The sequence below is a fragment of the Stegostoma tigrinum genome, chromosome 3 (genome assembly GCF_030684315.1).
Source record: "Stegostoma tigrinum isolate sSteTig4 chromosome 3, sSteTig4.hap1, whole genome shotgun sequence".
Taxonomy (NCBI): domain Eukaryota; kingdom Metazoa; phylum Chordata; class Chondrichthyes; order Orectolobiformes; family Stegostomatidae; genus Stegostoma; species Stegostoma tigrinum.
In genome coordinates this window covers 111,384,133-111,398,826 of record NC_081356.1, presented here as the reverse complement: position 1 = coordinate 111,398,826, position 14,694 = coordinate 111,384,133, and the positions used below count along the sequence as shown (strand labels likewise).

Below are 14,694 nucleotides of genomic sequence, written 5' to 3'. Positions count from 1 at the left end.
ACATGGAGTGATTAGGAAGTGAGCCATTTTTCACAGAATAGCCAGCTTTTATCGAAATGTGGCATTGACGTGGTTGGATCTGATCAAACTCCTGGTCAGTAGTGACTGCCAAGATTTTGATGGTGGAATTTGCATACTGACAGTACTTCAAGCTCTCAGAGAGATGATAGACCTTTCTCTTTTTAAGGTGATGATTACTCTGCATATTTGGTATATCACCTGCTACTTTTCAGCCCAAGCATGATGTGATTCACTTATGTTCCTTCTTTATTGAAGCAGTCATGAGTAGAGCTGAACACTGGTGTATGTAGATATGGTATAATTGTTGATCCCATGATGGAGGAAAGTTAATTGATGAAGCAGCTGAAGTTGGTTGGACTAAGGAAGCATTTCTGAAGAACTCTCGAAGTGGTGTCCAATGGCTATTGTTGATGCCCTGTAATAACCATATCTTACTCTGCATCAGCTACAATTCCACTGAATAGAAGGTTTTCCTTTTAACTCACATTGACTTCAGTTATATTCATTCCATTGCTCAATAAATAAATTAGAAGAGCCGGTTAACAAAGTGTGGAGCTGGATGAACACAACAGGCCAAGCAGCATCTCAGGAGCACAAAAGCTGACGTTTTGGGCCTAGACCCTTCATCAGGAGCAGGTGCTCTTTTCTGTTCACTGACATTCAGCTCTTGTGTATATATCTGAATCAAACTGAATCAGCTTGGACAACAAAACTCTGGTGCACAGTTATTAAATAAACTAATCAAACTCAAGAGGTGAAAACCCCAGGATCAGATGAACTGAATTCATTTATTTTAAGAAACTAGGAAAGTGATAGCAGACATGTTATTAGAACTATTTAATTTTCCATTAGAAAAAGATGTATACAAATACTGGTTGATTGCTAACATAATTCTTATATTTGAGAAATGGAACAGAACATACCCAGGAAATTGCAGCCCAGTCACCTTAAAATAAGTGGAAGCAAGAATAATAGAATTGCAATTAAGAGTGTATTAAAGAATGTCAAGAAAAAAAATATATATAATAATGAATAGTCAGTACAGTTTTCAAAGGGTAAGTTCTTTTTGATCAGCCTTATTCACTTTCCTTAGGAAGTAACAAAGAACATGCATTGTCAATGTAGTTGATGTAACATGTCTGGATTTTCAAAAGGCCTTCAATGAGGAGTCCCACAACAGACTGATTAGCAAGGCCAGGGAATGTTAATTGACTTCAAGACAAAAAATAGAGGATGGAAATGCCAAGTCCTTATTTAAAGTGGCAGCAGGTGGGAAGCCTGTTCCACATTGTTCAGTATTGAGGCCACTGCTGTTCACAATTTATATTCGTGGCTTGGACTTCATAATCAATAACAACACTTCTAGTTTTGCAGATCTTGCTAAATTTAGGCTTGGGGGTGTGGAAACTAGTCAGTCCTGAGGAGGACTACAATACTTTACATGAGAATGTTATTAAACCTAGAGAATGGGCAAATATTGGCAAATTAAGTTTAACATGAATGAGCATGAAAGTAGAACATAGAAGCAACTGGCCTCTGGCCCAGATGGGAGCCCCCAGCCGTGCTGTCAGATCCTACGTGTATCAGCTGCCAGGAGTATTCACAGACATCTTTAACTTCTCTTTACTACAATCTAAGTCCCCACCTGCTTCAAGAAGACCACCATCATTCTGGTACCAAAGAAAACTCGTGAAGCATGCCTCGATGACTCAATGCCCTGTGGCTCTGACCTCTCATAATTGAAGTGCTTTAAGGAGTTAGTCCTGGCTGCTATCAACTCTACCCTCCCAAACTGTCTTGATCACTTGCAGTTTTCCTACTGTCACAACAGGTCTGTGGCAGACACCATCTTCATGGCCCTACACTCATCCCCAGAACATCTGGATAACATGGATACCCACATTAGGCTCCTAATTACTGACTACACCTATGCATTCACCATTATAATTCTAATCTCTGAACTCTGAGACCTGAACGCTAACTTTCTGACCCACAGACTGAAACCAGTGAGAATAGCCAACAGCACCACCTCCGAGACAGTCTGCATTGTTGGCACCCCACAAGGCTGCAGACTCGGCTCTTGACTGTACCTCCTGTGCACTCGTGATTGTGTAGCCAAATTTCATCCTAACTCCATCTACAAGTTTGCTAACGGCACTACCGCTGTAGGTCAGACCTCATAGAAACTCAAACACTAGGTTAGATCTTAAATGAGACAGAGCACAGGAAAGAGAGTGCTTGGTGGTGTGGTGTAAAGGTAACAATCTCCCTCTCAATATCAGCAAAATGAAAGAGCGGGTCATTGACCTCAGGAAGCAAGGTGATGGGCATGCCTCTTTCTCCATCAATGGAGCTGAAGTGGAGACGGCCAAGAGTGTCAAGTTCAGAGGATTGATGATGACCAACGACCTAGTCTGGCCCACTCATGTTGATGTGATGATCAAGAAAGCACAACAATGCCTCTGCTTCCTCAGGAGGTGAAGGAAATTTGGCACATCTATAAAGACTCAGGCCAATTTTTATAGGTGCATGTTGAAAGCATTTTATTCAGGTGCGAGGTGCATCACAGTTTGGCAACTGCACTACCAAGAACTGTAAGAAACTACAGTGTTGCGAACGCAACCCAGTCCATCTTGCAAGTGAACATTCCACCCATTGACTCCATCTATACTTCTCACTGCCTTGGGAATCAAAGACCCTCCCACCATAGTTATAATCTCTTCTATTGGGCAGAAGATACAAAAGCTTAAACACGTGAACCACAGACTCAGGAATGGGTTTCCACAGCTGTTACTAGTTTCATGTTGATCTCTCTCTTTGTGCACCTTCTGTGCAGCATAGTTTTGTATTCCTCGCTCTGTACAATCACCTTTGTACGTTCTAAATCTGCCTGCACTCCACACATAACAAAACTTATCATTGCACCTTGGTGACAATAATAATAAATCACACTGGAGGGAATGTCTTTGACAAAGCAGCTGAAAGTAATAATAAATAATTTAAATAAAATACTATTTTAAAGTTCCTGCCTTGCTGTGAAGGAAAGTTCTTCAATCTGCTTAATTCACCAAACTGCTTTCCCTTTATTGCTCGATTTCTTGTGAAATGAGGCTTTTCTTTTCTAATTTGAGTTTTCTTTGTTTTATCCATTCACGGGATGAGGGCATCACTGGTTAGGCAGCATTTATTGCCCATACCTAATTGCCCAGAGGGCAGTTAAGAGTCAACCACATTGCTGAGTGTCTGGAGTCACATGTAGGCCAGACCAGGTAAGGAAGGCAGTTTCCTTCCCTAAAGGATGTTAGTGAGCCAGATGGATTTTTTCCCCAACCGGCAATGGATTTATGGTTATCATTAGATTCTTAATTCCAAATACTTATTGAATTCACATTCCACCATCTGCCATGGCAAGATTTGAACCCAGGTCCCCAAAACATTAACTGGGTCTCTGAATTAAAAGCCCAGCAATAATACCACCAGGCCTTAATGTGTCTGTGCCAGTAGTTATTGCATTTTTATGTTCTGATTTCTTGGCTCTTTTTGTATTCAAAATGTTGAGTTATTTGCAGCATACTGTATTTGGAATATTGAACTAAACTTGGTGGACCAAATTAATCCAGTGCATTGAAGCTGAAAACATCATTTGATTGGAAGAGCCTGTGTTTGTTCCCATGATCATCTACATGTTTGAGTATCTAATTCGCCATGTCATTGTCAAGGTAGAGGATTACTTTGTATGCTTCTGCCAATTATATCTGGGTTTTTTATTCATTGTTTGATAAACATGCATTATATGGTCTTGTATAAGATTGTCTGCTCTATGATGCTGCCATCTAGTGTATAAATATAAAGTTAAAGAATTTAGCCAGGGATTTGATGTTTTCTTGAGTTATAAAATATAGGTTCTGGATAGAAAAAGATGAAAATCATGCAGTTGGGTCCCTAAACAGACCCAAGATGATGAACTAAGAGATTAGCTGTATGTTCTAGTCTTAGAATTCTTTTACTTGATTACAAATACATTCAAAAATTTTCTAGAATTTTTACTAAAGCAAGTGTGTTGAACTTTTCATTGTTACTTTGCTACCCAGGTGCCTTTGACAAATGGTCAGACGTATCAATCTTCCAGAGTTCCAATTAACTGCAACCAACCCCACCACACAATGTCTCAAGCAACCATTGGGAGACATCCTTCTAGGGAACAGCTGATTGATTATTTAATGCTAAAAGTATCACACCAACCTCCACACTGTCCAACACAAAGCACATCGGCAAACCATTTGATGAGACAAAACCGTGATATTATACAGCAGGAGGTAAGAACTAATTGTAGGTTCTCTCTCCTAGTAATCCTACTGTTTCGTCTTTTTTTCCCTTGCCCTTGTTACATTCTCTATCGAGACCCAAACCTTGTGAAAAGATATTTGCATCTCCAGTATTAGTGGAAGGTCCACACAGCAAAATTTCAAGGTTCAAGACATCTGCTGTAACAAACTGACTAAAAGAAACAATGTCTAACCACCATTCCATAAGCAATTTATACTCAATATAACAGACAAGGTCCTCTATTTAACTTTTAAAGCGATCAAAATTCCTCTTTCCTTAAATAGCACTCCATTCTCCAGAAACCATTTCAAAGCTATCTCAGCTCCCTGTGTCTTGCAACATTTCCCTTTTCCATTGGGTAACTTCAAATTGTTGCACTGACTTTTCATGTTGGGGTTATCCTGGTAAGTTAAGCTTGGTGAATCTTTCAACTTTAATTTCTCAGAAACCTCTCTCTTCAGTCTGAACGTAGGCCTCCTCCCACATGGATTGTCAAGCAATAGACTGGCTATCTCTGTCTGCTTTTTTTTCCCATGCTTTCTTCTCTTTCATGTGCTTGTGCTGTCAACTAACCATCTTTATGTTGAGATCCTAAACATTTTATACTCGGTTCTCAATATAATAACCTGGGCCCGTCCTTTATCACCACTTACTAGGTACAATTCAGAACAGGCTATATGATCCTCTTTAACTTGACTCTGAAATAATTCCAAATATTGTGATCTTACAAACTTTGTATTTGTAACATTTTCCACTTCTGAAACTAACAACTGATACCAGAACATTGTTACATGGGCCATAAATATCTTCATTTATCTTGCTTTGTTAATTAGTAGACTGGATTCACTGATTCGCAGATTCAGAAATCTTGGATATTTTCCTTTCACAGCCCTTTGTCCAGGAGCATTAAAGCTGATAGCATTCCTACCATTACCTAAACTGAGATTGACTAATAGCATACTTGTGAATAAACCTTGGACTTCCACAAACAATATAAATAGTAGTTGCTGGAAAATACTTGAAACGTTAACTCTGATTTTTCTTCACAATTGCTGCCAGACCTGCCGAGCTTTTCCGGCAACTTCTGTTTTTGCTTCTGGTTTGCAGGATCCACAGCTTTTTTGGTTTTTACTTGGACTTCCATAGCCTGGAACACACATCAGTCTCTCTATTCTTATGTGCAGATGTGAGCACTTCTATGAAATGCAAATCTTGACCTTTTGAGTTTTCTCAAGATGCTATTATAAATTTAAAGTTTAAAATGAATGCGAGGAAAATTTAACAAACAATTTAACAATAAAGGTTCAGTACTGGCTTTATACCCATTGTAATTGCCTGGTATTGCGGGTAGAAAAAAATCTTTTGAGGTGACTGGATAGCTTGAAACATATAGAAGTGTTCATGACTGAGAGACTGACAGAGAGTTCAAGTATTTTGTTTTGAAATATTTATGAAAGTTGTGGGAAACCTTTGTGCTTCAGAGTTGTAATTTTCCATAATGTATTATAATTAGGGTCATTATTTCTTTGAGGAAATGCAAACTATTCCTAGTAGCAGGCAAGACTTGTGCCCACATCCCAGAGGTACAAATGATGAAAAAGATTTTAATCTACTTTGTTTTTCCAATTTCCCGCTACCCCCTCAGTTTAAATTATAGATGCCAAGTTAAATAACAGTAACATATTTCAATTTACTTAAATTATTTCCTTTTTCCAGATGCATGTTAGAATAGATAAGAATCCTGAGCTCGGTTTCAGTATATCTGGAGGTATTGGAGGTCGAGGAAACCCTTTCAGACCTGATGACAATGTGAGTATTTTACTATGTTATTACTTCCACTAGACAAGATAACTTCTGGCAGTCTAAGTAATTTAGTAAGTTTACAAAGATCACTGAACCTTGTTTGATTAGAATTTCACGTGATGTCTTTAAAATTCAGTGTCATAAGTTTATTATGATCAGTTCTATTTATGTGTTTTTCCTTGTAATTATTAAAGGTTAAAGAAAATATACATTTAACTCTGTTATTGTTTGTTCATTATTCAGGGTATATTTGTAACTAGAGTTCAACCAGAAGGGCCAGCTTCAAAACTGTTGCAGCCTGGAGATAAAATAGTTCAGGTAATTTCCCATCAATCTTACAAGATCCTCTGATCCTGATATCATCTTTTTAAAAAATTGAAATCTTAAACACTTGCACTAATTTATACTTTTCCACATTTTTGTACATGATTTATTTTGTTCTCTATTTTGCATGTTCTCATGCACGTGCTCCAAATGAGTTAAAATTAGATTTTTTTCTTCATATTTCTTGCCTTAAAATAATTGCCAAATGTTAAACTTAATCAGATCAGTTATAAATTAGTTGGACAGAGTAGTTACAAATGGAATTTAATCTGGACAAATGTGAAGTGATACATTTTAGGTCAAATGCAAGAGCAAAGTATACACCAAATGGCAAGACCCTTGAGACAGGGATCCTGGGGTGCAAGTCTGTAGCTCCCTGAAAATGGTAACAAGGGTGGATAAGTTGGTAAGGAAGGCATATTAACACATGCTTGACTTCATCATTTTGGGGCATTAAGCATAAAAGTTGGCGAGTTATTTGCGCCTGTACATAATGTTAGACTACATTTATGTTATTGTGTGCCATGCTATAGGAAGGATGAAGAGGCTTTGGAGAGAGCGCAAAAGAAGTTTACCAGGATGTTGTCTGCTTTGGAGTGTATTAGCCATAAGGAGAGGTTCGACAAACTTGGATTGTTTTCACTAGAGTGTTAGATTGCAGGGGATGGACTAATAGAAGTATGTAAGATTATGAGAGGCATGGATAGGGTGGAGAGTCAGTGGAATTGTCAAATACCAGGGGTGTCGGTTTAAGGCAGAAGGGGGAAAGTTTAATGGAACTGTGTGAGGAAAGCTTTTTTACATAGGGTGGTGGATACCTGGAATGTGCTGCTGGGGAAGTGGTAAAAGCAGCTATGACAGCAAATGTTTAATATACATTTAGACAGACAAATGAACAGGCAGAGAATAGAGGGATATGGACCATGTGTGGGCAGATGGGATTAACTTAAAATTATATCGTGGTCAGCACAGACTTGCTGGGCCAAAGACGCTGACCCTGTGCTGTATGATTCAATGTTCTGTTTACTTAAACATTTACTCTGTGTCAGTAGTAGATTGCTTTTCTAATATCTTAAATGATTACTTTATCCAATATTACCAGCTTAATGTTTGTATTGTTAAATTTGTGCTGTTGTGGAAAGACTTTGATCCTGAATTAATATTCAATAGCACAAACTTAACCAGTGCTAAAGGGCCTTCTCTATAGCATTGTTTAATTTAAAATGGCATCCATAATTTTACTTGAATTTCTGATTTTGTATTATACCTGCTATGCTTTCTATGATTATTAATGTACAAATCTATCAGCAGCATTCTTCTGAATCCTTTTACTTCGATTTACTTTGTAAATCATATTACATATAAATGGCTTTGATCTATATACGTAGAACACCTTTGAGAATCATGACACCATCTTTTTTCCAATATTGTCTTTATTTTTAAACTTCTGAATACTACAAAACCAAGTTATTGGTTGCCTCTTCCAAAGTACTTGCATATTTGGTTCATGTCCTGATCTTGTTTATTGTCATCATCTGGTTCAGCCATGTTGAACCATTGCTGCCCCTGATTCTTCCACTGTTCTGGCAAGACCCTTGAGACAGGGATCCTGGGGTGCAAGTCTGTAGCTCCCTGAAAATGGTAACAAGGGTGGATAAGTTGGTAAGGAAGGCATATTAACACATGCTTGACTTCATCATTTTGGGGCATTAAGCATAAAAGTTGGCGAGTTATTTGCGACTGTATATAATGTTAGACAACATTTATGTTATTGTGTGCCATGCTATAGGAAGGATGTAGAGGCTTTGGAGAGAGTGCAAAATCACCAACAAAAGCAAGGAAACCAATAATCACTCACTGGACAAAGATGAACTGTCTTATTTAGTCCGTCACCTGCCACTTTCTCTCTCCACTCTAGTACCAGTGTTCATGGATTTCTAAAATTGAAAACTATGTGCACAAGTTGTCACTGCTTGCATACTGCTACATCTCTCAGGACACACTCCTAACCACTTTGTTAGAAAACCTGAACCCCTCATGCTTCCAGTTTTTTCCCCTCCCTCTCTCCATCTCTTCTGAGATCGTACTCTGCTTCCTTGATTTTTTCCTTCTTTATACAACTTCTGACCCCCAATCTGGTAATGTCTTTTTTTCCTCTGGCCCTGTTTGATTCCATTGTGGCTCTCAAAGGCTATCAATGCTGCTCCATCTTAGCTGACCCTGCCCACCATCTTGCCATGGAAAGAGGGGATCACATTGAACAACTTGGGCAGTAAGTTTTTTTACTAGCTTAAACAGACCACTGCTCCTGAAGTGGTCAACTGCCTTGATGAGATTGATGCAGTCTGCAAGCAGTCTGTTTCCTTCATGGAATATCTGTTGCAGCTGCCAGACTGAGAAGATCAAGTCAGTGTTGGAGTTTCCAGTTCTGAAGCAAGAGATCACCTAGGGGTGCAATTAATCCTGGCCAGCCAGCAATGTCCACACTCCACAAGTTAATAAAAAATATAACTCAAGAGCCCAGAATCAGGGGTTACAGTTTAAAGATACAGGTGAACTTATAGTATTCTCTGCCATGGAAAATGGTGAGGCCAAAACATTAGAGGTTTTTAAGGAGGAGTTAGATGCATTTCTTAGAGCTAAAGGGATTAAAGGGCGCGAGGAGAAAGTGGAAACAGGGTACTGAATAGTATTTCAGTTGTGATCATATTGAATAGTGGAGTAGGTTCAAAGAACTGATTGGCCTACTCCTGCTCCTGTATTCTATGTTTGTCAGGAGACAGCTTGCCCTTTTAGACTCACAGAAAGTGTGCAGCACAAAAGAGGACACTTGGGTAGTTCCATATGCAACTGCCCAGAAACAAGCCACACAGACGAATGCAACTTCACAGTATTTGGTCCATAGCCCTGCAGATTACGGGATTTTAGCTGCATGCCCAGCCATCTTTTAAATGGGTTTAGGCTTTCTGCCCATACCATATCTACATACTATGCAGACATATAATTATTGAAAACACATCACTTAACGTCGATGACAGGTTCCACGGTATGATGGCCTCTAGCTAGTCAGCATTTTACAATGTTGTTTTCCATATGTTGAGAGTGCAGCGTTGGAGATACTTTGAGAAACTATGTTCGATTTCATTTATGTGCTGTGTGTGAAAATGCCAAACAGTGCCTGTTCAACTCAGTCAAGAAACTTTTTTTATGACTGACAGAATGAAAAACTTCAAGAATTGCATTCTAACCCTGATACACACTGGAGACCATGACAAACCATGTCACAGTCAGCATTGTGTTAGCTGTTAGTGTTGAGAATGCTGTTCAGAAATTCATTCTTCGTGCTGATCAAATCCATTTGGTACCTTGATCTTGGATTTCTCCAGCTAAGCTTGTATTGTAGTTTGTTCTGAAAGAAGGTGTTTGTTACATAAATAACGGTAGCAGCAAAGCTCAAGTCATCTCTGTCCATTATTTTTCTTTCGAAGACTTTAATCCTCAAGGCAAGAGGATCACGCTTCAATTTGTGTCCACTTTTGCAGCTCTTGAAATCCCCTAGTAGGTAAAGATGGGACTTTAGTCTTTGGGATTATGCTGATTGCAATGTCAAGCTCTCCATGGAACTGGTCTTTTGCCTCTGCTGTGGACCACAACATTGAAAGATAGATATTCATTAGCTTAACTGGCCCTGCTTGTGCTGAAAGGAGAACAGAGAGAGCACCTCTGGGCCATTCATGTATAGTTCGAGGTACAGTGCTAGCATCTCTTACCAAGCACGAGATGACATCTCTGAGGCACACAGAAATTATATGGTTGAAGAGGCTGTACATGTATGAAAGGAAAATAATGTTTGACAACGGTCAGTTTTTTGAGGCTGTGACAATCAAGGTAGATTAGGAACTGGTGAATATATGGTTCATTTTCAGCTTGCATGCTGCAACTAGTGGACTATTACGTTGGTTAACATCTGGGCTTCAGCTATTTATATGAAGGGACAGACAATGACATATACAGGTTTTACTGATGGGAAAGTTAACTGTATGAGAATGAAAGAAGACTAGTTCCATGCAGACAGATTAACTGATTGGGCAAACATTTTACAGATGCAATACAATGTGGAGAAATAAAGAAGTTCTCCACTTTGATGGGAAAAATAGAAAAGCAGGATATTTTTAAATGGTAGGTGACAAAGAATGTTGGCATTCTGAGGAACCTGGGTGGCCTTGAATATGACTCATGGTAAGTTATCATACAGGTAAAGCAAGCACTTCAGGAAGCAAGTGGTACGTTTGACTTTATTTTACGCCACTCCTTTGTAATAGTGAATAAATCTTTTAGCGATAGACTTATTGATCAATGAAACAGACAACAGGGGAACCCATTGCAGTGTCTTATTTCAGTAAAATTGCAGCATCTTAATTTTGCAAATGAATACATTTTAGAAAACTTGTTTTAGATTTTGCTATTTTAACTTTTTTTAAGATTATATATTAATGGGTATACTTCTTTTACAGGCAAATGGATACAATTTTGTTAAAATTGAGCATGGACAAGCAGTGTCACTATTAAAAACCTTCCAGAATGCAGTGGACTTAATTATCCTGAGAGAAGTTGCATCTTAATGATGTGAATCATGGACAAAAAAGAAGAAATCAACCATTGTCACCAGTTTTTTTTAAATTAAGTAATTCCGTAGCAAAATGCAGCTGATATCACTTTTTACTGGGAGTTGGGAGAGGGATCAATGGACTATAAAATGGTCAGATAAGTTTAGGCTGTAAAGTAATTTGTTGGCAGTGTAGAGCTTTGGTATAAGGGGCACAACCACTCTGTGTAATGGTAAGGGTGTGGATCCAGGGATTGAAATAGATTGTGGAAGCAAATATTGCAGGGTGAAGAATTAATATAGTAAACATCAAAATCACTCTTAATATGAACAAACCTGTGTGCTTTTCTGTACAGAAGTTAGGTTTATTTTTGGATAATCTTATACATTACTAAATAAATTGTACAAGGCTTAAGTAGTGAGCCTGATTTTAGCTTACGAACAGGTGGCAGGGCTATCTGTTCCATAGATGTATGCCTTTATTTTTAATCACCTTTGTATAATTGTTAAACGCTGAAACCTATGGGTTTGATGTACAGGAGCTGGAAAATGGATGTTTGTGCATTGTTTAGACGAATGGGTAGGTGAATGGCTTGAGCATATACAATAAAGTGACCTTGCCATGATTAAATGGAAAAACTACATATGGGGCTAGGTTGCCAAAGTGTACAATAGTGTGGTTACATGATGGAGAAGTTATTATTCAAAGTTGGATTGGGAAAGGAACAGCAAATGAAACCTGTCTGTCTGAGATGGTCTGTTACAAAAAATATGTTCTGAAACATGGTCGGATTCGTAAGGAACAGTTATTCAAGGTTTCTTAGTGTTTTTACAAAGTGGGGACTGTGGTTATGCTGTCTATTACTGTATGAGAATGTTATTTTATTACACTGTTATCATTTCTAGTACATTTGGCCAACATTTTAAAAAAACAAAACCTTTCTATCTTTACTAAAAGTGGGTTTCATTAACAATACTGATGCATATTGGTTGATCTTGTGTATTACGGTGGAAGTGCCATAGGAGACCAAGAATTAAGTTTTTAATACAGATTCTACCCATGCAAAGAAGCAATACTGTCTGTATATTTAGAAGAGAAAAATCTGAATTTAGTACTGTGCTTGTCTTTTAATCTCAATTCCCTGTAAAATTTCTATACCAACTTAAGCATTAAATGAGTTGATTTATTTTATCAAATGTACACGCAAGACTATTTGAATGAAACCCTATAAATGCTCCCGTGATGGTGCTAAAGGCTATTTTCGTTATGTTGGAATCAAATTGATCAATAAAGTTGCTCTAAGGGTATAGCAGAAATATTTGTATGTGTCAGCAGAATGAAAACCTCTTGGGTATCTTCTGTATTTTGCAACAGCCCATGGCTTCATTTTTCTTGATCATTGGTATTCTGTAGCAGCATTCCCATATGGTAAATTGTATAAAAGTTGATTGTGTGTGTTGAAAGTTTTTAAAAAAAAATCTTTTTTTTATAAAATTTGACACCAGGTCACAAGCTGCGTTGATTGCTAACTTGGCATTTTAAAAGATTTTTACCCACAGTTTTAGGCATGGTGTTTAAAAGTGTGGAAACAGCTTTAAAGGAGTAAAAAAAATTGTTTGGTCTGATGGGGGAATGATACTGTTCAGCTGCATGATAATACTGTAACAGAACTTATACTGAAAGAATAAATTATATTTCAATGAAATAGCCGATTAGTAAGAATTGAAGTTTTTGAAATGTTTTCTTTCAAGCTAGAATTGTCTTTCATGAACTTAGTGAACATAAAAGCACCATTTGAAATCTTTGCATTATATGTACACTTTCAAATTATTAACTTGTTGGGTCAAAAGACCTTTATTAATGTCACATTTACTTGAGCAGTTTTCATATTCTGGGTTGATTTATGTGGAACCTGTAGAAATGATTTTGAAGTCAAATTTAAAACAATGCCAGTAAATTCATTGATTAGATTGGATCAAAGCAATAGATGTGATACCAACTATTTGACAAAAGTAAGGCAAATTCTCACTGATTTTTTTTGTAACCAATATCATAGAAGAGCTTGATTTCAAAGCAATTTGTTTCTGTTTCCATTCTACTTTGTTAAACATAAAGGTTCAAAAAACATGTCTTATTTCTGTTCACTGGTTTACAAAGCAAAGCTTGATATTAGGCCAGTCACATCTAAAGCAACCAGTGGATCACCGTGGATGGTCAATCCATGAAAGGTATAAATTAGCTGCCTATGTAAACCAGAAATAAGTTGGAAAGTCTTGAACATTCCCTAATATTTATTATATAACCTATTTATTTTAGAAGGTTTCTTATGGACTGCAGATTTGAAAAGTTTGTATGTAGTTGAACATATCCTTGATTAGAACCAATTGAAAATGAACCAGCAATAGCCACTGTACTTAACTCGGTCCCCACAGTAACATTGATTATATTTTGAACATTGCCTTCATATTTGAGGAGAACAGTAATGTTTGAAAAAAGCTGCATTTGTTCAACATTCCACATTTTGTACATAACTAGATGGTTTCTGACATAATCTGTGGTAATTAGGCTAAACTAATGTGTTTGTATTCTGATTTATTTGTACAGTTTTAGTTTTAATGAAGGCAGCCTGTTGTATGTGAAATCTTAACTGGTCAGTCAAAATTGCTGTGTCCCACTGACAACTGAAACTCATTTATAAATCCACTTAATTTACAAAAATGCAAACTGCTTCTATATGTTCCTCTTGTGATTTATTAAAAAAAGTCACTCACTTTATTTGACCACATATTGTGTTTTTTTTCCTAAATCTTGAAGTAATTTCCATACTACACAAAAGCGCTTCATGCTTGCATTCTTATCCAAATAGGATTCATTGTTACATTAACTATATGAAATGTCCTCCATAAACATTATTGTCAGTTAAAAACATATTCCTAAAACAACAACTTTGAAGTCAAGTTGCCTTTCAGTTATACTTACAAATTCCAGTTTTTTTAATACATTATTGATTTGGGGTTTATTATCTTAAACTATATTTTATTAGATCTCACAGTTTAATGTTTAATATAATCTCAAGCAGAAAATGATATGTTCCCTGCAGTCAGGTTCATGGATTTTTTTTTATTCGTTAAACAATATATTTAATAAAAAGATTGCTTCCTGCCTGTTCCATCCATTACATATAATGACTACTTTATAACGTTTTGTTTTGGCTTTGCTTCATCTAGTGCTCATGTCCAAGTTCTCAAGGTGCAGTAAACATTTAATCCAATGCAAAGATAAGTTGTTAAACTCTGTTTTGGTACATGCCACACTGAAATAATATCTTGCTGTTACAGTTCTGTTACAACAGTGAACAAATACAAGACAGCCTGGGAAGATGGCAACAGTGTGCATCACCAAACAGACTGAAATAATTCTGGTTTTGATATGATTACCCAGCAGTAAATGTTATACTGATTTGTGTGCGAACATGGGTTTATCATATTCATTAAATTCTCTGCTGGCTGAGTAAACTTGCATTCGATCTTATTAATGTACAATGACCTGTTTATTCCTAATCAAATCACTAGCTCTCTAATATTGACCGTAAGACATACCCAAATGTATTCTG

General features: G+C 37.2%; 1 protein-coding gene across 2 annotated transcripts in view; it reads left to right on the top strand.

Annotated features, from left to right (window-relative positions):
• erbin (erbb2 interacting protein) overlaps positions 1–14,083 on the top strand; it is a 248,627-nt gene extending 234,544 nt beyond the window's left edge. The window contains exons 23-26 of one of the 2 annotated variants that reach the window (XM_048525424.2): positions 4,113–4,337; positions 6,064–6,156; positions 6,394–6,468; positions 10,989–14,083. In XM_048525424.2, the coding sequence (XP_048381381.1) occupies positions 4,113–4,337; positions 6,064–6,156; positions 6,394–6,468; positions 10,989–11,096 (501 nt within the window). In that variant the 3' untranslated portion in view covers positions 11,097–14,083. The remainder of the gene's footprint in view (positions 1–4,112; positions 4,338–6,063; positions 6,157–6,393; positions 6,469–10,988) is intronic. The other variant, XM_048525430.2, reaches the window with a different exon arrangement.
• The last annotated feature ends 611 nt before the right edge of the window (positions 14,084–14,694 follow it).